The sequence below is a fragment of the Pristis pectinata genome, chromosome 20 (assembly GCF_009764475.1).
Source record: "Pristis pectinata isolate sPriPec2 chromosome 20, sPriPec2.1.pri, whole genome shotgun sequence".
In the NCBI taxonomy this organism is placed as follows: Eukaryota; Metazoa; Chordata; class Chondrichthyes; order Rhinopristiformes; family Pristidae; genus Pristis; species Pristis pectinata.
This window is the reverse complement of record NC_067424.1, coordinates 800897-824722: the sequence shown is the minus strand read 5'-3', so window position 1 is coordinate 824722 and position 23826 is coordinate 800897. Positions and strand designations below refer to the sequence as shown.

The 23826-nt window shown below is 45.4% G+C and overlaps 1 protein-coding gene across 3 annotated transcripts in view; it reads right to left on the bottom strand.

The window, feature by feature from the left end:
- Positions 1-23826, bottom strand: part of LOC127580813 (plexin-A2-like) — a 470755-nt gene that overhangs the window by 388759 nt on the left and 58170 nt on the right. For all 3 annotated transcript variants that reach the window (XM_052034725.1, XM_052034726.1, XM_052034724.1), the window contains exons 2-3: positions 6465-7687; positions 678-860 (exon numbers count right to left, since the gene is read on the bottom strand). In XM_052034725.1, coding sequence (XP_051890685.1) covers positions 678-860; positions 6465-7634 — 1353 coding nt within the window. In that variant the 5' untranslated portion in view covers positions 7635-7687. The remainder of the gene's footprint in view (positions 1-677; positions 861-6464; positions 7688-23826) is intronic.

Sequence of the window (23826 nt, the reverse complement as noted above, 5' to 3'; positions counted from 1 at the left end):
CTCATTCATATTCACACACATCCTGCTCAAATGCAGTTTAGGAGACCCCCTTTACTTGGGACACATCTGTACAACTGTGTGAAAATTTATAGCCCTTGTAAAGACTCTGTAATCGTCAATATTTCACAATGGATAGTTGCATGAAAATTCAAGAGAACCACCACAGAAGTACTCTGCTGGAAAGTCAGAATCCTCTCCCAGTCCTTCTGGATTAACAGGATTCACCAGACTTCCAAGGTATTCAAACAACAATGATTCAGACTGGCAGTGCAGGACAAGTTCTTCTCTACTGAAGCAAAGCTAGAATGTGTTGTCAATACTCAGATCAGGCAGCATTTGGGAAGAGAGATGCACGAGTGAGTGTTTCAGCCGTGGACAATTATGAAATAAATTTTCATCACACTATCCAACCGCTGAGCCTGGTCATTATATACTCGATCCTTAAACCAGGGTAGAGTTACTAAAACCGTGCACTCTTCCCTAATTGATCAGGACTTAAGCTGAAACATACCAATGAATATTAAAGTTTACTTTGATCACTCAGCACATCCCAATAGACAAATGTTGAATATCCTAACCAACTCAAATTTTAAAAAATATTTTTCTCTTAAATTTGAGCACTTTTGTCTATTCTTGGCCAGTCTGTGGCCACACTTCCGACAATGGAACTCTTTTACCTTTTTAAGTTTCCCACTTTTAGTTCCTACGAAAGCCACGGAGTGATCGCTGTACACGTAGGAGGCCACCGAAGTCATCCGGTCTCGATCTTCCGTGAAAACTGTGATGCCTTCCACAAGTGCAGAGCCCCCAAGGGGCTGGTTTATATCCAATCCACAAAAATCATCATCGATTGGGACCGGCTGGGAGAGAGCAAACACAATCATAGATCATAATAATGCACCAAATAAATACTTTGCAAACTTGTCTTCACTAGTCCTCTGAAAAACTGGGAGCAAGATGGCTTTGGAGATGTACCTCAGCAGAAGTACCATGGCTGTGGTATACTGCCTTATGGAGTGAAATTTCACATTGGGAACACAGGTATCCTGGGTCTGCTTCAAGTAATCTCCAGCCAGAGAAAGAACACTGGACAGTTAATTGTTTCAAAGGAATCCACTGTGCACAAACACCAACAGCATACTGGTCTGACCAGCTGCTTGAGACACCCTGCTCTGCAGCTGTATCTAGAGATTGTTGTCTCCTCAGATCATTGCATTTGTTCCACATGTTGCCTGTGGCTGAGGATTGCAAACACTTTCTCTCTCAGACCAATAAATGCAAACAGATACCTTGAGTTTAAGTCACACAACACAGAAACAGGCCCTTCAGCCCAACTCGTCCATGCCGACTGTGTTGCCCAGCGAGCTCGTCCCATCTGCCTGCATTTCGCCCATAGCCCTCTAAACCTCTCCTATCCATGTACTTATCTAGATGGCTTTTAAACATTGCTGACGTACCCCTCTCAACCACTATTTCTGGCAGCACATTCCGAATACGCACCACCCTTTGCATGAAGAAGTTACCCCAGATGTCCCTTCTAATTCTCTCATCTCTTATCTTAAATCTGTGCCCTCTTGCTTTGTGCTCCCCCTCCCTGGGAAAAAGACGATGTGCCTTCACCCTGTCTATGCCCCTCATGATTGTATACACCTCTATCAGGTCACTCCTCAATCTCCTACGTTCCAGGGAATAAAGTCCTAGTCTACACAACCTCTCCTTGTAACTCAGGTCCCTAAGTCCAGGTAATATCCTAGTAAATCTTTTCTGCAGTCCTTCTAGTTTAATAACATCTTTCCTATAACAGGGGGACCAAAACTGTGCACAGTGCTCCAAATGCAACCTCACCAACGTCTTATGTAACTGCAACATAACTTCCCAACTCCTATACTCAGTGCCCTGACTGATGAAGGCCAGCGTGCCAAACACCTTCTTCACCACCCTGTCTACCTGTGACGCCACTCCCCAAGGCCCTACCATTCACTGTACAAGTCCTACCTTGGTCTGATCTCTGAAAATGCATCACCTCACATTTATCTGGATTGAAAGCCATTTGCCAATCCTCAGTCTACATCCCCAGCTGATCAAGACCCCCGTCATTTTTCGTAAACTTCTACACTGTCTACAACACCACCTATTTTAGTATCATCCACAAACTTATAACCATGTCTTGTACATTCACATCCAAATCGTTTATATAAATTACAAACAAAGGTCCCAGCACTGACCCCTGTAGCACATGACTAGACACAGGCCTCCAGTCCGAGAAACAACCCTCGACCATCGCCCTCTGGTTCCTACCAGAGCCAATTATGAACCAACTCCATTATCTCCCCCTGGAACCCATGCAATCCAACCTAGCCTGCCATGAGGGACCTTGTCAAAGGCCTTGCTGAACTCCATATACAAAGTCATTTAATATGTACACTTGAACTTGAAAAGGAGCAAGTCACTGGGCTCTGAGCATGCCGACTTTTAATAAGGTTACAGTTGGTCCAATAACCTCAACTCCTGCACATCCCGGTTAACTTTTCACTTCTTTGCTTTTCAAATATCTGTCTAGTTCTGCCTTAAGAAAACTCCGCTTCCACCACCCTTTGAGAAAGCGAGTTCCAAAGACCACAGACTCGGAGATAAAAGTACATCATCTCTGTCCAAAAAGGGAGACCACTTTGTTTTTTTTTTAGGGAGACACAAGAGATTGCAGATACGGAATATGAAGCAACAAACAATCTGCTGGGGCAACTGAGCAGCTTGAGCAGCATCTGTGGGGGGAGAAAGAATTGTCAATGTTTCCGGTCAAAACCCTGCATCAGGACTGGTCTGATCAACCCCTGTTTCTAACATTACCCCTGGTTTCAATCCATCAAAGGACTGATGGATTGAAAGGACTGAGAGAAGCTAAGAGTGGGATGTGTCAGAAAACTGTTGTGGAAGAGGGTGTCTCAATGTTGGGAGCAGCAGGAGCTGTTGACGGTTAGCAGGAAAATTTGCAATGAAGCACATATCCTGCTTCACTCAGTCGATCCAAAACATCAGAGGAATCAGGAATTTAGGATGACAGCATGGTGGTAACGACTAGACAAGTATCCTGGACTTCTGGACAATTAATCCAAAGAATAAAACTTCAAATCTCCTTGGGATGAGGGTTGTTGAGAATGCAAAATCAATATTAAAAACTTGTCAAAATAATCAGCACCAACAACAGTAGCCTGTTATAAAACCACAAGAGGTTCACTAATATTCTTTGTGGATCTCCTGTTTGCCTAGACGGTCCTGTACGTGACATCAGTAATAACATATTTGACTCTGGGCAGGCACGGCAGCGTAAATGTCCGAAGGCTGAGAACAAGTCATCCATTTGCAGCAGGGATGCAGACAATAGCCTTGCCAATAATGTCCCCTGCTGAGTCTGAATGAAAACATTCTGTTCCTTGCACGTATACAATGCAGTGCACCTTAATCCTGAAACCTGAAACCACACTGCTCCACTTCATCACCAATATCTCTTTAAGGGACATGCTCTATGAGCTTAATGTCTTTCCTAACCCAGGCAATGACTATTTATTATGTAATGGTGCCACAGATGGCATCTAGGCCAATGGTTTCCCCTTAATTAACATCCCAAAAACAGAATATTTGGGATCATTACCACATCACTCTTTGTGGGAGCTTGCTGTACACAAATTTGCAGACCCTTTTAAGAATCCAGAAAGCAGAAGAAAGACTGGGGCACATAGTTCTCTCAAGTGTCTCCATTCAATAAGAACATGGTGACCTCCATGTCCACTTTCCCATTGGAAACCACCATCCCTCGATTCACTCAGTTTCCAAAAAAATCTTTCTCAGCTTCAAATATATTCAAGGAACATCCTTCCTTCCTCTGGGAACATAAATTCAGACATTCACAACTGCAAGGAATTTCCCTTGATCTCAGTCATAAATCGCCATCCCCTTGACCCAAACCCCTAGACCTGTCCTCCCAGGGAATCAGCCCCTCAGTATCTTCCCTGTCCATCCCTCTCAAAGTCAGGTACATTTCAGTGGTCACCTCTCTTTCGTCTACACTCCAGAGCATGTTGCCAAACTTAATTAAGTTTCCCTTGTTGGACAACTCATCCACCTAAGGACTCAACTTCCAGCTTCCTCAGGTCCCACCAGCGACTACAAGGCAAAATCTATTGAATTTTTGGACACCCCTAGTCTGAGAAATGTGCTCTATAAACATCAACTATTTGGAAGTTTCATAGAAATTTCATATACTGAACATAGAACATTACAGCACAGTACAGGCCCTTCAGCCCACGATGTTGAGCCAACCTTTTAACCTACTCTTAAGATCAACCTAACCCTTCCCTCCCACATAGCCCTCCATTTCCCCATCATCCATGTGCATATCTAAGAGTCTCTTAAATGTCCCTAATGTATCTGCCTCCACCAGCACCCCGGCAGCTCATTCCATACACCTACCACTCCCTGTGTAAAAATACTTATCCCTCCTGTACTTTCCTCCAATCACCTTAAAATTATGCCCCCTCATGTTAGCCATTTCCACCCTAGGAAAAAGTCTCTGGCTGTCCACTCAATCTATGCCTCTTATCATCTTGTACACCTCTATCAAGTCACCTCTCATCCTCCTTCTCTCCAAAGAGAAAAGCCCTAGCTCGCTCAACCTATCCTCATAAGACATGCTCTCCAATCCAGGTAGCATCCCACTAAATCTCCTCTGCACCCTCTCGGAGGCTTACACATCCTTCCTATAGTGAGGCGACCAGAACTGAATACAATACTCCAAGTGTGGTCTAACCAGAGTTCTATAGAGCTGCAACGTTATCCCATGGATCTTGAACTCAATCCCCGACTAATGAAGGCCAAAATGCCATACGCCTTCTTAACAACCCTATCAACTTGCACGGCAACTTTGAGTGATCTATGGACTTGAACCCCAAGATCCCTGTGTTCCTCCACACTGCTAAGAATCCTGCCATTAACCCTGTATTCTGCCTTCACATTTAACTTTCCAAAGTGAATCGCATCACACTTTCCAGGTTAAGCTCCATCTGCCACTTCTCAGCCCAGCTTTGTATCCTATCAATGTCCCATTATAACACTCAACAACCTTCTACACTATCCACAACACCACCAACCTTCATGTCATCTGTAAACTTACTAACCCACCCTTCCACATCCTCATCCAAGACACTTATAAAAATCACAAAGAGCAAGGGTCCCAGATTAGATCCCTGTGGAACACCACTGGTCACCGACCTCCAAGCAAAATATGCTCCATCTACCACCACCCTCTGAATCCGCACAGAGAAGTTTCCCTGGATCCCATGCCTCCTGACCTTCTGAATGAGCCTGTCATGAGGAACCTTATCAAACGCCTTACTAAAGTCCATGTACACCACATCCACTGCTCTACCCTCATCAACATGCTTTGTCACATTTTTAAATTTCTAAAAACATTTTTAAATTTTATTTACAGCATGGTAACAGGCCCTTTCGGCCTAACAAGTCCACGCCGCCCATATTAAACCCAAATTAACCTACCTGTACATCTTTTAGAAGGGGGAGAAAACTGGAGCACCTGGAGGAAACCCACGCAGACATGGGAGATCGTACAAACTCCTTACAGACAGCGACGGGAATCGAACCCCGATTGCTGGCGCTGTAATAGTGTTGCGCTAACCACTACGCTACCTTGCCGCCCCTTTTGCAAAAAAAATTCATCCTCAAAGAATTCAATCAGGCTCGTGAGGCACGACCTGCCCCTCACAAAGCCATGCTGACTATCCATGATCAGCCTATGCTTCTCCAAATGCCCATAAATCCTGTCTCTGAGAATCTTTTCCAACAATTTGCCCATCACTGAAGTAAAGACTCACTGATCTACAATTCCCAGGGTTATCCCTACTCCCTTTCTTAAACAAAGGAACAATATTTGCCACCCTCCAATCATCTGGTACTTCTCCTGTGGTCAGTGAGGATGCAAAGATCAACGCAAAGGGCTCAGAAATCTCTTCCCTTGCTTCCTGTAGCATCCTGGGATATATCCCGTCCGGCTCCAGTGACATCTATCCCAATGTTTTTCAAAAGTTCCAGCACATCCTCTTTCCTCACATCAACATGTTCTAGCAAATCAATCTGTTTTAAGCTATCCTCACAAACGTCAAGGTCTCTCTCACTGGTGAAAACTGAAGCAAAGTATTCATTAAGTTCCTCCCCTACCTCCTCTGACTGCAGGCACAAGTTTCCTCCTCTGTCCCTAATCTGTCCTACGTTCATTCCAGCCATCCTCCACAAATGAGAAGAACATTTTCTTTAATCCAACTGGCCAAGGACTTCTCATGCCCCTTTCTTTGCTTGTGGGATCACCTCATTGTTACTTTAAGGCAAGGTTTGGCTCATCATGGGGAGAACGCTGACGTGACCTACTGCGTGGGGAGAACGCTGACGTGACCTACCGCATGGGTGCAGTGGACATCCTTTCCCAGCAACCAGTTCAGCTCCAGATTCCCTTCACCACGGTAACAGGACTGCAGTCTTTCCTTTATCTGACGGTTAATAAATTTCACAACAAATACACAGAGTGCGGACTCTGCTGGTGGGTGCTTATACTGCTTCTGACCCTTGGAGAATATAGTGAACAAAACATCATCAGTGGTGGAAATGTTCAAAGATTTTGCTAACACATTTCCTGGCTTAGACAAATAGGCAGCCTGCAAGAGACGGTATTCGATCCCATCTTTTACACAACCCACAGGGAGTGAGACGTAGGAATGGAACTTGGCATCTTCCTTACACAACCGCACAATTCTGGAGGTGTAGAACTGGTCGCTGGTTGACCCGGTAATTCCTTCCGTTTCCGGTTGCACCGTTAAGAAATATACAAAATTTCCATTGCTAAAGCCATAGATGTAGAATATATCAAAGTGCGACACCAAGGCCAGGGTATCTGAAGGGATTTTAATCAGCGAAGCCACAAAATCACTGTGCAGTACATAATCAAACATAGCTGAAGACTCTGGGTCCTGTGGCAACTTTCGACTTGAAATTGTTGGAAAGTAGTCTTGCTTGCCATCCACTGCTGTACCAATGAAGAGTTTGCTGTCTGAGCCTTCTGATGAGACAATGACACCATACATGGTGCCAGTTTCGTTAACACTGGATAGGTAGTGCTCCTTCTTATGGGAGGGTTCAACCAGGATAAAGAGATCATCCAATCGCAAGAGCTTGCAGACTCCCTGAAAGAGACTCCCACAGGCCAGTAACCTATTGTCAGAGTAATCAATGAGCAGCAACTTGTTCACATTGTTGGTCAGAGTGAGGGGCTCATTACAAGGTTGTACAATCAGGGGAGGGTAACACAACTTGTTGTCCTCTTCTGGCCCAGTTTTGTGTGACAACAAAAGTGTCAAGTTGCTCGAGAGTTTGTAAATCCGATTGACAGCACCAACATAAACATTCCCTGTTATACTATGAACTGCCATGTGATTAAACGTCCAGTCCCGATCCTTGATGGCAAAGTTGATGAATTCCTTGCTGCTCCATGAGGAATGTGTGAGGAATATTACGAACAGGGTGACAGAAAGCACACCGTTTGACATTTTGGGACAACCACTTCTCAATTTCATTGGCAGAGGGTCTCGATTCTACGGTGTAGCTGAAGTTGGATGCTCACATGGCTCTGAAAGGCAAGATAAATACATGCGTCACAACAAACATCTACTGTAGTAAATCCACACACATTGTGAATCACAGTGCAGACTGGGATAAGTTGGCCTAGGGGATAGTATCAGTGCTTGAAACAAGTTGCAGTGTTCAAGTGACTGACCAACCTCATCCATCTCCCGGTTAAAGTCAATTAGACTAGCACCAGAATAAAGTCAGCGTTAGAGAAACAGAAGGTAAATGATTCCTGAACTTGTTTAGTCACATGTAGAAAACCGAACAAGTTTGCAGAGTAGTTACAAACAGAATTGAATGTTGCACAAATCAGTCAACATTCGTACTTCTGACTCCACAGGTGAAGGATGGTTATTGATGAAGCAGCTGAAGGTGACTAGGCAGAGGACACACTCCCGGGAAACTCCAGGAGAACCACCCAGGGACTGGGATAATTAACCTCAAACATGCAGAGCCCAGGTCCCAAAGTACCAGGTCATCCACTGATTTCAGTTTTCCTCACTGCCACATGACAAACTACTGCACTGAAGAAGAAAGCACAGGTTATGCAATCAGGTAGGAAAGCTAACAATCAGCTCAAGAATGATCTGGTTGAATAGCAGATCCCAATTCTTACATTCCTAATGACAGTTACTCTCACCTCTGGGATTCACTCTGTGGTCCACATTTGGACCAAGGCTGTATCGCGGTCTGGAGCCAAGTGGACCCATCATGACTCAAGCTGGGCATCCATAAGGAGGTTATTGGTGACCAAGTACCACTTTATGGTGCTGTTTATGATACCTTCTATCATTTGCTGATGATTGAGAGTGGACGGTAATTAGCCAGATTGGTTTGGTCCTGTTTCCTTTGTGGATAGGACATACCTTTGGATTGTTTTGCACTGGGATGGGTACCAGTGTTGGACTGGAACAGCTCAGTCAGTGCTGCAGCTACTTGTGGTGCACAGGTCTTCAGTACTACAGCTGGAGTGTTGTCAGAGCCCACAGCCTTTCTGTACCCAGTGTTCTTGGCCTATTTTCGTGATTGCACATGGAGTGAATCAAATTGGCTTAAAATTGACTTCTGATGCTGGAAATCTCAGGAAGAAGCTGAGATGGATCATCTCTCAGCACTTCTGGCTGAAGATGTCTGTAATTAAGTAGATGAGATACTTTTCCAGCAACCCTACTGTGATTTTTATTAGTCCCTTCTCTGTGAAGACAAACATAATCCAATAATCCTTTCAGCAATTTACTCATTACACCAGTGAAACTGATAGATCCAGAGTTTTGCCAATCTAACATTTTTTTTCAGACACAACACAGATCTCTGTCGAGCTAGTGGGAACAATCCTTGATCCTGTGAGAGCCTGGTTACTGTGGCTTAGATTCTTACAACATCACGAGCTGAATCAGAAGCTCAGCAGCCCAGGAGCTCCGGTTTTAGCGAGCAGTTTCCACAGGTACTCTTACACATCTGGCCCTTGCACTCTGACAATTTGTGAAGTTAAGGTAAAGTAAGCGATGACTAAACCTGTTGGAGCCTTTAACAATTCCACTCATCCGTCCTCCTCCCCCCACATTCCCAAGCTGCAGAATCAAAGCAACTATTACAAATCTGAAATAAAAACAGAAAATGCTGGAAACACTCAGAAGATCAGGCATCATGGGAGGGAGAGAGGGAGAGGGGGAAATCAGTGCTCACAATGTGATCCCTTCAACAAATGCAGATTAGGTGATCACTTCACAGAGCTCTCTGTTCAGTCCACTCCACTCCACTCCACTCCAGAGAGAACAGGCTCCTGATGCCTGTCACTTTAATTCTCTGCACCACTCTGACTAATTGGTCTGTGGCTTCCTGCACTGAGAACAAGGCCCAACATCAGAGGAAAGCCTCAGCATCTGGATCGGTGGCACTATGACTGGCTCTACTGTAGGGAAGGACAAAGTCTAGATGAGCAATCAAGCAAGGGGACTCGATAAATGGGGGACAGACAGGTGTTTCTGTGGCTGTGAGTGAGACTCCAAGATGGTGTGTTACGTCCCTGGTGCCTGGGTCAAGGATGTCTGAACAGGTGCAGGACATTCTGAGAGGGTGAGCAGCCAGAGGTCAGGGTACTAACAACATGGACAGAAAGAGAGATGAGGTTCTGCAAAGAGAATTCAGGGAGTTATGAAGAAAATTAAAAAGCAGGACCTCTAGGGTTGTAATCTCAGGCATACTCCCTGTGCCACATGCCAGTAGGGGAAGACATAAGGAAGATAGGGCAGACAAATGTGTGGTTAAAGAGCTGGGGGGAGGGCATTGGGTATTTAGATCACTAGGATGTCTTCTAGGACAGGGGTGACCTACAACGAGGGCAGGTTGCACCTGAACTGGAGGGGGAACCAATATTCTTGCAGCAAGGTTTGCTGGTGTTACTCAGGAGGGTTTAAACCTCTGAGGGAGGGTGTGGGACGCAGAACGACAGTGCAGAAGGTGGGGAGGCTGACTCATATGTAGACAACAGAACAGGCAAGTTCAGAGGCAGAGACAGGACAGGCAGCATGAGAGGGTCGCTGGGGTTAATGCAAGGAGCCTCTCAGCTGGGTTGGATGAGCTGAGAGTGTGGATGAGGAGCTGGGATGGTGATGTTCCGGCAACTACTGAAGTGCCTGAGGGAAGGGCAGAACTGGCAGCTCAGTGCTCTGGGGTATTGAAGCTTCAGGTGTGACAGAGAAGGGTACAAAGGGGGAGGGGGTGTCCCACTGCTGATCAGGGAGAGTGTTACGGCAGTGCTCAGGGAGGACATCCTGGAGGGATCGGTCAGTATGGGGAGAACATAGGAACAAGAAAGTGGTGATCACTTTGATGGGGTTATACTGTAGTATAGTCAGTGGGAATTAGAACAGATATGTAGGCAGTTCACAGCAGGATGTAAAACCAACAGGGTTGTAGTAGTGGGGGATTTTATCTATCCCAATATGGGCTGCAAGTGCCTTGGTGCAGGGGGTTTAGATGGGTAGGGATGTATTCAGGAGGGTTTTCTGAAGCAGTATATAGGGATCCCTACTAGGGAGCTGCACCTGCCCTTATGGTAGGGAATGAGGGTGGGCAAGTGATTGAAGGATCTGTGGATGAACCCTCTGGGAACAGTGACCATGGATTGGTAAGCTTCAAGGCCTTCGGGGAAAAAGACAAGGTTAGTCCTGTAGTTAGGGCCCTGAACGGGGGAAGGTGGATTTCAAGCGTGTAAGGCAGGACCTGGGAGGGGTCAATTGGGAGCAGCTGCTGGGGGGGAAACAATATCTGATCAGCAGGTGTTTAAAAGTGAGTTAATAAGAGTTCAGAGTCAGCATAAAATCGTAGAATCGCACAGCACGAAAACAGACCATTCGGCCCATCATCCACACCAACCAGTGGACACCTTTCCACAGCTACCTTATCACCCAGCACCTGCCCCACAGCCTACCATGCCCAATTGATTCAAGTGTTCATCTGGACACTTTTTACACGCTGTCAGTGACTCTGCTTCCACCTCTCTTTCCGGCAGTGTGTTCCAGGTACTCACTCTCTGGGTGAAGGAGGTCCCCCTCACATCCCCTCTACATCTCTTCCCCCTTACCCTAAACCTGTGTCCTCCAGTTTTACCTACCTCTGATATGGGGAAAAGTTTCCTGCAGTCTCCCCTATCAATACCCCTCAACTTTTATACACCTCAGTCATGTGCCCGCTTCACCTCCTCTGCTTCAGGGAGAACAGACTCAGCCTCTCCGGTCCCTCCTCATAACCGAGCTGCTCCATCCTGGTGAATCTCCTCTGCTCCCTCTCCAGCACTGCCCCATCCTTCCTACAGTATGGTGACCAGAACTGCATGTAGTTCTCCAGCTGAGGTCTGACCAAGGTTTTATAAAGTTAGAACAACTCCCTACTTCTGAACTCAGTGCCCCAACTAATGAAGGCCAGTACCCCATGTCTTTCTAACCATGTTATCTACCTACATTGCCACCTCCAGGGGTCTTTGGATGTACTCAGAAGTCACTCTGTATGTCCCAGCCTCATTAGTGCTCCCAAACTGCGCCACCTCACATTTATCAGGATCAAACCCCATCTGCCATTTCTCAGCCCAGTTCACCAACAGGTCGGCATCTCTCTGCAGCCCAAGACCACCCTCAACACAACTCTGTCAAGGGGAGAAATTTAAAGGAGAACTAAGGGGTAAGTTTTTCCACAGAGGGGGTATAGAAGTAGAGGCGTACAAGGCAACATTTCAGGAGACAGAAGGGCCTGACAAAGGGTCTCCAACCTGAAACGTTGACTGTTTCTCTTCCCACAGATGCTGCCTGACCTGCTGAGTATTCCCAGCATTGTCTGTTGTCTGATGTGAAAGTACAGCTTGGATTTATGGAACCAGCAGAACCAAGACTTGCTGCAGCCAGCAACTTTCAGCTAAAAACAAAATCAATAACTTCAGCAGCTGAGCGCAAACCAAGTGCCGATTCCTCCTCAAATTCCATTTCAACCTTTTGGCACAGGAGGCACAGTTCAACGAGGCCTGTGCCATGTCATTGAACCATAGAACAATACAGCACATTAGAGGCTCTTCGGCCCACCATGTTGTGCCGACCTTCAAACCTCACCCAAGACTAACTAATGCCTTCCTCTCACATATCCCTCTATCTTAAATTCCTCCATATGCTTATCTAACACTCTCTTGAACTTGACCAACATATCAGCCTCCACCATCACCCCAAGCAATGCATTCCATGCACCAACCACTCTCTGGGTGAAAAACCTCCCTCTAACAACTCCCTTGAACTTCCCACCCATTACCTTAAAGCTATGTCCTCGTTTTGAACATTGGTGCCCTGGGGAAGAGGTGCTGGCTGTCCACTATCTATTCCTCTTAATATTTTGTACATCTCTATCATGTCTCCCCTCATCCTCCTCCTCTCCAATGAGTAAATCCCTAGCTCCTTTAGTCCCTCCTCATAATCCATACTCTCTAATCCAGGCAGCGTCCTGGTAGATCTCCTCTGCACCCTCTCCAATGCCTCCACATCCTTCCTATAATGAGGCAACCAGAACTGGACACAGTACTCTAAGTGTGGTCTAACCAGAGTTTTGTAAAGTTGCATCATTACTTTACGGCTCTTAAACTCGATCCCACGACTTACGAAAGCTAACATCCCATAAGCTTTCTTAACTACCCTATCCACCTGTGAGGCAACTTTCAGTGAGCTGTGGATATGAACCCCCAGATCACTCTGCTCCTCCACATTGCCCAGAATCCTGCCGTTTACCTTGTACTCCGCCTTGGAGTTTGTCCTTCCAAAGTGCACCACCTCACACTTCTCCAGACTGAACTCCATCTGCCACTTGTCAGCCCAGCTCTGCATCCTATCAATATCCCTCTGTAAGCTTTGACAGACCTCCACACTATCCACAACACCACCAACCTTTGTGTCATCTGCAAACTTGCTAACCCACCCTTCCACCCCCTCATCTAAGTCATTAATAAATATCACAAGAAGTAGAGGTCCCAGAACCGATCCCTGTGGGACACCACTAGTCACAGCCCTCCAATCCGAATGAACTCCCTCCACCACAACCCTCTGCTTTCTACAGGCAAGCCAATTCTGAATCCACACAGCCAAGCATCCCTGGATCCCATACCCTCTGACCTCCTGAAGAAGCCTACCACGCAGAACCTTGTCAACGCCTTACTAAAATCCATGTAGACCACATCTACTGCACTACCCTCATCAATCTTCCTGGTCACCTCCTCAAAGAACCTACCAGGCTTGTGAGGCAAGATCTTCCCTCACAAAGCTATGCTGGCTGTCCCTAATCAGTCCATGATTCTCTAAATGCTCATAGATCCTATCCCTTAGAATCTTTTCCAACAGCTTACCCACTACAGACGCAAGGCTCACTGGTCTGTAATTCCCTGGACTCTCCCTACTAGCTATACACAATTCAAAAAAGGTAGTCCTTCCAAGGATTGTGCATAGCTCACGTCAGAAACTCTCACTGAAAATATTTCTCTATGAAACTACAGTCCAATCAGCTTCCTTTAACCAATCAGAACTTTCCAGAATCGGAATCAGGTTTATTATCACTGACATACGTCATGAAATTTGTTGTTCTACTGCAGCAGTACAGTGCAAGACGTAAAAATTATTATAAGTTACAAAAATAAATAAATAGTGCGAAAGAGGAATAACCATTCAGAAGTCTGATGGCAGAGGAGAAGAAGCTGTTCCTGAAACATTGAGTGTGGGTCTTCAGGCTCCTGTACCTCCTCCGTGATGGTAGTAATGTGAAGTGAGTATGCTCTGGATGGTGAGGGTCCTTAATGATGGATGCTGCCTTCTTGAGGCACCACCTCTTGAAGATCTCCTCAATGGCAGGGAGCTTGTGCCCATGATGGAGCTGGCTGAGTCTACAACCCTCTGCAGCCTCTTTCAATCCTATGCATTGGAGCCTCCATACCAGGTGGTGATGCAACCTGGCAGAATACTCTCCACTGTATATCCGTAGAAATTTGCTAGAGTCTTTGGTGACATACCAAATCTCCTCACACTCCTAATGAAGTAGAGCCACTGACGTGCCTTCTTTGTGACTGCATCAGTGTGTTGGGTCCAGGATAGATCCTCTGAGATGTTAACGCCTAGGAACTTGAAGCTGCTCACCCTTTCCACCACCGAACCCTCAATGAGGACTGGTGTGTGTTCTCCTGACTTCCCCTTCCTGAACTCCACAATCAGTTCCTTGGCCTTGCTGACGTTGAGTGTGAGGTTGTTGTTGTGACACCACTCAACCAGCCGATCCACCTCACTCCTGTATGCCCTCTCATCGCCATCTGAGATTCTGCCAACGACAGTGGTGTCACCAGCAAATTTATAGATGGTGTTTGAGTTGTGCTCAGCCACACAGTCATGAGTGTGAGAGAGTAGAGCAACGGGCTAAGCACACATCCTTGAGGTGTGCCTGTCAGCAAGGTGATGTTATTATCAATTCGTACTGACTGTGGTCTCCCATTAAGGAAGTCGAGGATCCAATTGCAGAGGGAGGCCCAGGTTTTGAAGCTTATTTCTTTTCTGTCCTGCCCAAATTTTGACTTCAGCCATGTTTCTCACAGCAATGAGATCTGTCCAACAAATATCTGGGCATTTGAAAGTGTGTGCCCAAAATGGAAAGCTCATTCCGAACAGCTCCAGCAACACAGGATCAACCCAGACCTGCACTGCTGTCTGTGTAGAGTTTGCATGTTCTCCCTGTGACTGAGTGGGATCTCCTGGCTGCTCCAGTCCACTACCGCGTCCCAAAGATATACTGGGAGAGTAATTGGCCACTGTAAGTTACCCCTAGTGTAGGTAAATGGCAAAAGAATTGAAGGGGATCTGATGGGCATGTGAGGGGAAGTCAGGTGCAGGGCGGTAGAGGGAATTGGGATTGATGGGATTGCTGTGTTGGGAGCTGCAACAGACCCAATGGGCCAAATCGCTTACTGACCTTTTCCATTTCTCCCAATCATGTGAAACTCCTGCCCAAACAAAAACTACACTAGTCTTTAATTGAGGAATTTGAACTCATTTATGATTTTCTTAGTCACTGTGTTTCATTCTAAAATGAATCAGTGTTTCAGATGACAATAGCTTAATCACAATAACAAACAAGTAAAAAAAAATTAAAATGGACAGTAAAACAAAATTGCTTTCTTCAGAACACTCCTTTTTTTTGTCACTTGCTTCTCTGATTTAGCCCCATCTCCTACATAGTCACTCACTGTGTGCTGGGCCTGTGCTCACTGGTTGACAGCAGAAACCTTCAGGAGATGGGACCCACTTCATTCCAAATTGGCTTCTGATTGGCTGGAAACAACCCCTGGTTCTGCTGTTCTCATCAAAAGTCACAAGCTGACAGTTTGATCAGGTGTTACCAGAGAAAGGGATCAGATGGGACTTTCAATGCCATCATTATAGAGCAAGGTTATAGCCCCATCAATCAGCGAGTTTACCTTATTCACACCAAAACACCAAGATGGAATGTTCTCCAGACTTGGAGCTTTTAAAGTTTATGTTAAAGGCAATCAATCTCTCCCTGAACCACATTCAGATGTGATTCAGATTAAAGCATTTTGCTGTGCTGTGTGTTGCTGCTTACTTGGAACTCCTGAAGGATGAAATGAGTTTAATATAAACATCTCTAATGGACTTGGTAAAGAATTTGCTGCACTTTGGCAAGTTAAATGGTAATTATTTCATTATTTAACTGATGCAAACATTGTTCAATTAAAGTTTGATAATAACTTTGTAGATTTGATTGAATATTTATTGTGAACTGCACTTTTATACTTGAGGTTTATAAGATCACGTGATTGCTTCCTATTTGTTGCCACGATGGAAAGTGAACTAATGACTGATTTCCCCTGGGCTCCAAAGGGTAAAACCGATAATAACTTTGCAGTGTGAAATTCATGGGAAGAAAACAATCTAAAGCCACATAAATATTTACCAACTCGAGCATTCACAAGTCAGTCCAGGAGTAGGATCTGATTTCCTTTCCTATACCAACCTCAGCAGCCATTGGTGCTCAGAGACTACACATCTACAGCCATGGAGGACCAATTCCCACAGCCAGGTCAACTTCAGCAGTGGCACCAAGCTCCTGATCGTTAGATATTGCAGCCATTTGTGTGAGCAGCACTAGCAGTCGTACCATCAGATACTTGTGCTTAACCACATCCCCTTCCCAGTGGTGCTGAAACATTCTCAAACCCTGAATTCTACCCCTTCTGTTATTGGCACTTTGGCATTTCTTTTCGCACCACCTCAGTTCGCACCATTCTGTTGTTTTGCACTCATTGCTGTATTTATTACCTTGTATACTGTTTACTGTGAGCTTCATGCAAGCAAGAAGCTTCATTGCATCCTGGTGTACATGACAATAACTAATCTGTTGCTGAATTTGAATCTAAACCTTCAAATTCCATCCTTAGATCTCTGCACACTTTTTTTCCCAAGACCTCTTTGGCCAAGCTTAAAGCCATTCCTAATACGCAATTTGGTGTCAGTTTGTATTTGTTAGCACTCTGTAATGCACCGTAGGACTCCAGTATGGGAAAGGAACTATACAACCATTAATCTATATAATTGTTAAACCAGACTGTGTGCACATAGATTCTGGTCTAACTGAACATGCACCAGACTCACACATACGGCAATAATCTCAACAACTTGACTTCATTGGAGTCACAAGGCATTGTATTTCAACTGCCACAGATGTACTAGTTCAGAATTAAGAGCCATGTTTATTCACTTCTCTGGTAAAAACTAATTTTCAAGTAGGCAAGAGTTAAATTTAGGAAATGAAGAGGAAAATCAGCCCACCACACCTGTTCTGCCCTTCAATGAGGTCACACCTGACAGATCACCTGACTCCATCCACACACCAAACAGAGCAACTTTGGTTAGTTAAAAAACCTGACATTCCCTGACCAGCAGGAACCTTATAAACTGCTCAAATGCAATCATAGTTTGTGAAATCTACCTTTATAATTTAACCCTTGCTGAACCTGTGCAGCAATCCCCCAGGTCACAGTGTGGTGTGTGGAAGTGCTCAGTGTTCCTGGGATTTATCCAGCCGGGATACTTTCTTCTATTCCCATTGGCCAACTTTCCATCAGCCTGAATTCTTTTCGCACTTGCCAATCTTTCAATGATTGAGGTACATGAGTATTTACACTCTACTGAACTTCCACTGGTAAATTTTCAAAAGCACCGTTCCATCCAAATAGGCTCAACATGGATAAGCAAAGATTTGGCTCCAGTGAAATCCATTTGTCACAGGTTTTGTTCCACCCTGCCATTGGCAAAGATGCATTTTTACTAAAGATAGCTTCATTAAAATAAGATATCTTTATTAGTCAGATGTACATCGAAACACACAGTAAATACATTTTTGCATAGAGTGTTCCGGGGCAGCCCACAAGTGTCGCCACACTTCCGGTGCCAACATAGCATGCCCACAACTTGCTAACCCGTACGTCTTTGGAATGTGGGAGGAAACCAGAGCACCCAGAGGAAACCCACAGTCATGGGGAGAACGTACAAACTCTTTACAGACAGTGGCCGGAATTGAACCCAAGTCGCTGGCACTGTAATAACGTTACGTTAACCTTATTACAAGGGGTGTAATCCCAGATAAAAGAAATGCAGACAGTGCAACCATTTCAATATACTGGAACATTTCAAGGACTGGTCTGACTTGGCCCAAATCACTGGTTTGCCCTATAGCTACCTTGTAGATGCCATATACAGGAGGAAGATTGGTATTCAAGTTTCACTGTTTGGCCTTTGAAAGTTAAGCAGCAGCAATTGCATTTTAACAGTCCCCTTTGACATTGAAAAGCAATGCCAGAGGTGAGAAATAAAAGTAGAAGATACCAACAGGTACAGCAAATAACTGAGAACATGATTAAGGTAGCAATGGATAATGTTTCTGGGGTTGAAGCAAGCAATCCTGAGCATGCGAGTCAGCCCAGGGAAGCAGCTGGAGAGCAGGATGGAACCAGGACAGAGTTTATGACAGAGCACAAGATAAACAAGATCTCCCAGCTTTCACTTAGAGACATTTGCTCTCAGCATCAACTCGAGTCAATTGGCAGCCTACGTTCAAATGGTGCTGCACATTTGGTTACCATTGGCACTCAGTAGACAAGTGGTTACAAGGGGTAAAACATTGGGCACTCAAGGATGGTTACTTAGGGGCAGGAAACTAAATAATTTCTGGATCTACATTGCCTATTGGAACATCCTTTGCAATTCACTACCTCAGAGAGCAGCTGAATCACTGAGCATCCAAAAACTAAGATAGTCATTTAATGGGTTACTGGAGACTCAAGGTTATGGGAACAGACGGGAAGTGAGGCCAAGATCAGATCTTATTGAATAGCAGAGCAGGCTCAGGGGCTAAATGGTCAACTTGGCCTTTAGAAACAACTCCACTAGGCAATTAATATGCTGGTTGATCTGAACTTGGACTCCTGCCCAATTGCCTCATCTGGGCTTCCTGCCCAATTCCTTCAACATCTGAAGCTCCATGCACTTCAGCCTCGAATGTCCTCAACAACTGACCATCCACAGTTCATTGGGAGAGACATTTCTAAAGATTCACAACCTCAGAGTGATGACCTTCCTCAGTCATTCCCAAGTGGTTGTCACCAATCCATGTTGTCATCTCCTGCTCCTTTATGATTACCCCTTCCAACCCTTGGAGTTCCATCACCAGATTTTAAGAGGTGTTGGCAAGCTGTTGGTGGTTTGGGGGTGGGGGGGGGGGGGGGGGGGGGGGGAGGGGGGGGTAGGTTTTGAAAGAGGAAGTCATTCCAGCAATCCCAGGGGGTGGGCCAGTTTCTGGTTTGGCAAGAGAAAGGTTTGCACAGAAATACAGTAAAACTAATAATCTATCATCCAATCACTTCAAATGATTCTGCAGTTGTTTACCCATTTCTATAAGACTCTTGAACAAACCTCTTGTACAATGAAGATGTACATTTGATCTCCGAATCTACCTTGTCATGGCCCTTGCTGCCTTATTGTCTGCCTGCACTGTACTCTGTAACTGGAACACTATATTCCGCATTTTGTTGCCGTTTTCCCTTTGTACGACCTTGATGTACAGAATTATCTGTATGGAAGGCATGCAAAACAAAAATTTGCACTGTACCTCAGTACACCTGCCAATAATAAACCACTCACCAGTTGGTTTACCAGTGCTCTCTGCTTTCCTCCAAAGGTCACCTGGTTCTGTTTCCTGCACTCTGCCGAAACCTACCTGGTTCACTGGAAAATTCATTATACTACCAATATCTAAATCAACACCACTAATCCAGAAACTGCCAGCTCAGCAAAGTCCCAAACCTGTCAAAGTCAAGTTTATTGTCGACTTTGTACTGGATTAACAGAGGTCAACTGCAGCTTGCAAGTGAAATAGAACAGAAGGACCAAACACCTCTGATCATGGTGGTTTGCGAGAGAGCGAGAGCGACCACAGATTGGAATTCAGATAAACTGAGCTGTGGACACGGGAGGTTACACAGAGCGAGCGTGCATGCCCACCTAACAGCAAAGGCTATGACTGAATGCTTGTGTGGTTTTACCCAACGTGGAGGGACCTCCACGGCACTGCTCAAGAGCTGGCCGACTCATGGCTTTATGGAAGCATGTTTAAGCCTTGTGGAGTGAACTGGTCCATCAATCTCAGATTCAAGTGCTTTTCAAAGACAATTTAGTGGCTTTAATTGGCTTTTATTTCCTGATTAACTGTTCTAAAATGTAATTGGTGCCAAGCTAGTTAGATGACATTGCTGTTGCTAGGTAACAGGGGATCCCACAGGACGCACATAGGAAACAGAATCAGGAGGCTGCCCAGACCTGCTGCACCAGTCAACAAGGTCACAGCTGATCTTCCTCACTGCCACTTTCCTACACCAAAACCAGAGCCCTTGATTCTCTTAGTATTGAAAACCCGATTGATCTCTGGATAAAAGTGGGAACCAAGACAAGGGGCCCTCTCCAAGACACACACCACCTCCACTTGGAAACATCACTGTTCCTTCACTGTCACTTGGTCTCAATCCTGGAATTCCCTCCCCAACAGCACTGTGGGACCCCCTTCACCTCAAGGACTACAGCGATTGAGTGAGGCAGCTCACCACTACTTTCTCAAGGACAACTAGGGATAACGGCCTTTCCAGCAATGACCAAATCCTGAAAAACAAATGTAAAAAGCATCTGGTAGCAAGTGACATCACTGGAGAGGAACTGCACTGTGGTGTCCACCGACCCTTCCCTCATATCAATGCCTCCAGCCAAACCCAGGCCACTGATTTGTCTGTTTCAATTATTGGATGTGTTGGATTTTCACATTAATCAATACAAAATATGCTGGGAAACAAAATTCCTTCAGGCAGCAAAGCACAAGGTGGAGGTTTGCTGTCAGATACCCCATCCCAGCACCGAGTCACACAGGTACAGTTGTCAGATACCCCGACCTAACATACAGGTATACAGCTACAGTTGTCACACCCCTACAGCTGTTTTGCCAGGTTGCCAAATCCAGCTCAACTGTCCAACAATCACAGGTCCCGCTGTACTCTGAATATGAGGCTTGGCACAACAGGGTTCCTCAAGGAAAAAAGTACCAGATTCTGAGAAGCTGGAGAAATAAAGAAGGAAAAATTGGAGGATGTGCTAAGTGGGTGAGATGGAGGTCACAGCACGGATATTGGGCTAAATGGCCTGTTTCTGTGGTAGACCTTCATTGCACGGTCCTGTAATTATTAAGATCTCAGTAGGAAAGTAATCAGAATCTGTTCTCACACAAGAGAAAGTAAAAAAATCCATTACCCAGTACTCGTCCTGTCAAAGGCTCCTGCTGTTAACCTTGAAATTCTGTGGCCAACATTGCAAAGAGGCTTCATTGTGTGCAAAGTGAGGCACATGATTTGTGCTCTCCCTGGGATAGGACACAACCTTCAGGATGGGGGACACAACCCCCGAGATAATCACATCTCCAGACAGAGGTCAGAGCCCGAACCAGAATGATCAATAACTTGAGCAAGCAGCAGAAAGTGGAAACCACAGGTAGACTAGCGATGGCTTCATGTCCTGGGTCAGAGACTCTCCCATGTCTAAACCCTCCACCTGCTGTACAACTCTGACCCTAACAGTCCAATTCTAGACCACAGCTATCAGGGGTTCAATGCAGCCAAATGAATGAAGGCACAAGCTTGAGCTTTGCAATGGTGGTGACAGTACACAGAAAGGGGGCGAGCACATTCCAAAATGTAATGACAAAATAAAGAACTTCAGTGTAAAAATGCCTTTTGTTCAGTGAGGATGATAGGAGCTTGGGGGAGGGGGGGGGGGGGGGGGGGGTGGGGGGAAGAGCAGACAGGAACAGCAAGGAGAGCAGAGGATGGCAGGGAGATGGGGTCCCAGAATCCCCAGACCCAGGAGTAACTGGGTCAGGTTTCAGCTCCAAACAAAACTGGGGTTTATTACAGTGACCACAGGCAGCAAAACCTTTGAAGCCAAGTCTACAGGATTTTCAGTCCACGGAGTTTAAGAGATTCTGGACTGAAGGGCAGAGGTTCTGCAGGACATTTCCTGGATGGTGATCTAATCAGTATGAATGGTGCAGATAATCTAATAAATATACTAACCATTGATTGACTAATCAGCAAGCGTCAAACTCTCTGAGACAGTATCTTGATGCACTTTTGAAAATTTGTCTAAAAGAATCTGCTGACAATAACACAGGAACAGGAAGAGGTCAGACCAAGCCTCAGGCCTGTTGTAACATTCAGTGAGAACACGTAACCCAACTCACTCTTGCCTTTTTCACATCCTTGAATGGCTGTGATTAAAAATCCATCAGAACTCAGATTCCGAGTGTTTACAATTAATCTTGCATTACTGAAATTTGTGGCAGGGAGTTCCAAATTTCTCCTGCCTTTTGTGTGGGAAGTTCACCAACTTCATTGCTGAAACACCTGGCTCTAACTTTAGCCAACACACCCTTACCCAACATGTCCCAACCAGCAGGAAGAGTGTCCCTCCCTATCCTATCAACCCCCAATATCAGGAAACTTCAATCACATCACCCAATACTAACCACTGCAGTCACTGCTCTTAATTTCACTGTCCCAAGTACAGGCATCACTCTGGTGAATTTACACACCACTCTCCACAAAAGGCCAATGAAGTGGTGTCCAAAACTGCCTGCACCACCAACCACAGCCTTTATAGACAGCAATGCTTTGGCCTTAAAGTTTATTCAATTACTTTTAAACCTTTGAAGATTTTCTAACAGCAAGTTGAAAGTGGCGTCTAGCCTACAGATGATGGAATGGGAAAGTGGTAGTGGGCTAGAATCAGCTAGGCTGAATGGCACCAGTTCACACTTGTGCCAAGAGTGAAAACGTCTTGGTAACAGATGCAGTCGACTTTTGAAAACAAGGGCAGAAGTTTAAAGGGGATCTGGAGGGGAAACCTTTTCACAAAGGGGGAGGAGGGCATACGAAATGAGGAAGTGGTAGGAGCAGGTACAACTACAATGTTTAGAAGGCATTTGGACAGGTTCAGAGGGATGTGGGGCAAATATAGGCAAATGGGACCAGTTCAGGTAGACAACCTGGTCAGCATGGACAAGCCATGCTGTATAACTATGAATCATGATGTTTAAGCGTTTGGACAGGAGCTTGGATAGAAAAGGTGCAGGGAGACAGGGGGCCCCAATGGGATTAGTGTAGATGGACATTGGTCAGGATGGGCTGAAGGGCCCATTTCTGTGCTGTATGTTTCCATAATTCTATGAACCCCAGGATGTAATCTCTCAGATTGGCACCCTGTGACTACTGGGGCATCACAGCTATACAAAATCTACATCGATTCCACTGAGAGAAGCAAATGACAGGTTTCCAAGTTTGCAGATACAAAAGTGGGTGGAATTATAAGCAGGGAGGTGATAGAGGCTTCAAGGGGACAGGGACAAGCTGTGTGGGCAAGGACATGATAGATGGAATACAAGGTGGAGACAAGTTATCCACCTTGGTCTTTAAAACAGAAAACCAGAGTGTTGTTTTTAAATGGTTGGAGATTGGGTAATGTTGCCGTTCAAAGGGACCTTATTGTGCTTTACACACGTCACTGAAGGCCGACATGCAGATCAGCAATTAGGAAGGCGAGTGGTATATCAAGGAGCAGGAGGCAGCCATCTGGCCTGTCGAGCCTGCTCCGCCATTCAATAAGATCATGGCTGATCTGGCCATGGACTCATCCATCTAACTGCCTTTTCCCCATAACCCAGAATTCCCCTAAAAATGCAAAAAATCCATCCAACTGTGTGTTAAATATATTTAATGAGGTAGCTTCTACTGCTTCCTTGGGCAGAGAATTCCACAGATTCACTACTCTTGGGGGGAAAATGCAGTATCTCTTCATTTCCATCCTCAATCTACTCCCCCAAATCTTGAGGCTATGTCCCCTAGTTCTAGTCTCACCTACCAGTGGAAATAACTTGCCTGCCTCTATCTCATCTATCCCTTTCATAATTTTATATGTTTCTATAAGATCCCCTCTCATTCTTCTGAATTCCAGTGAGTACAGT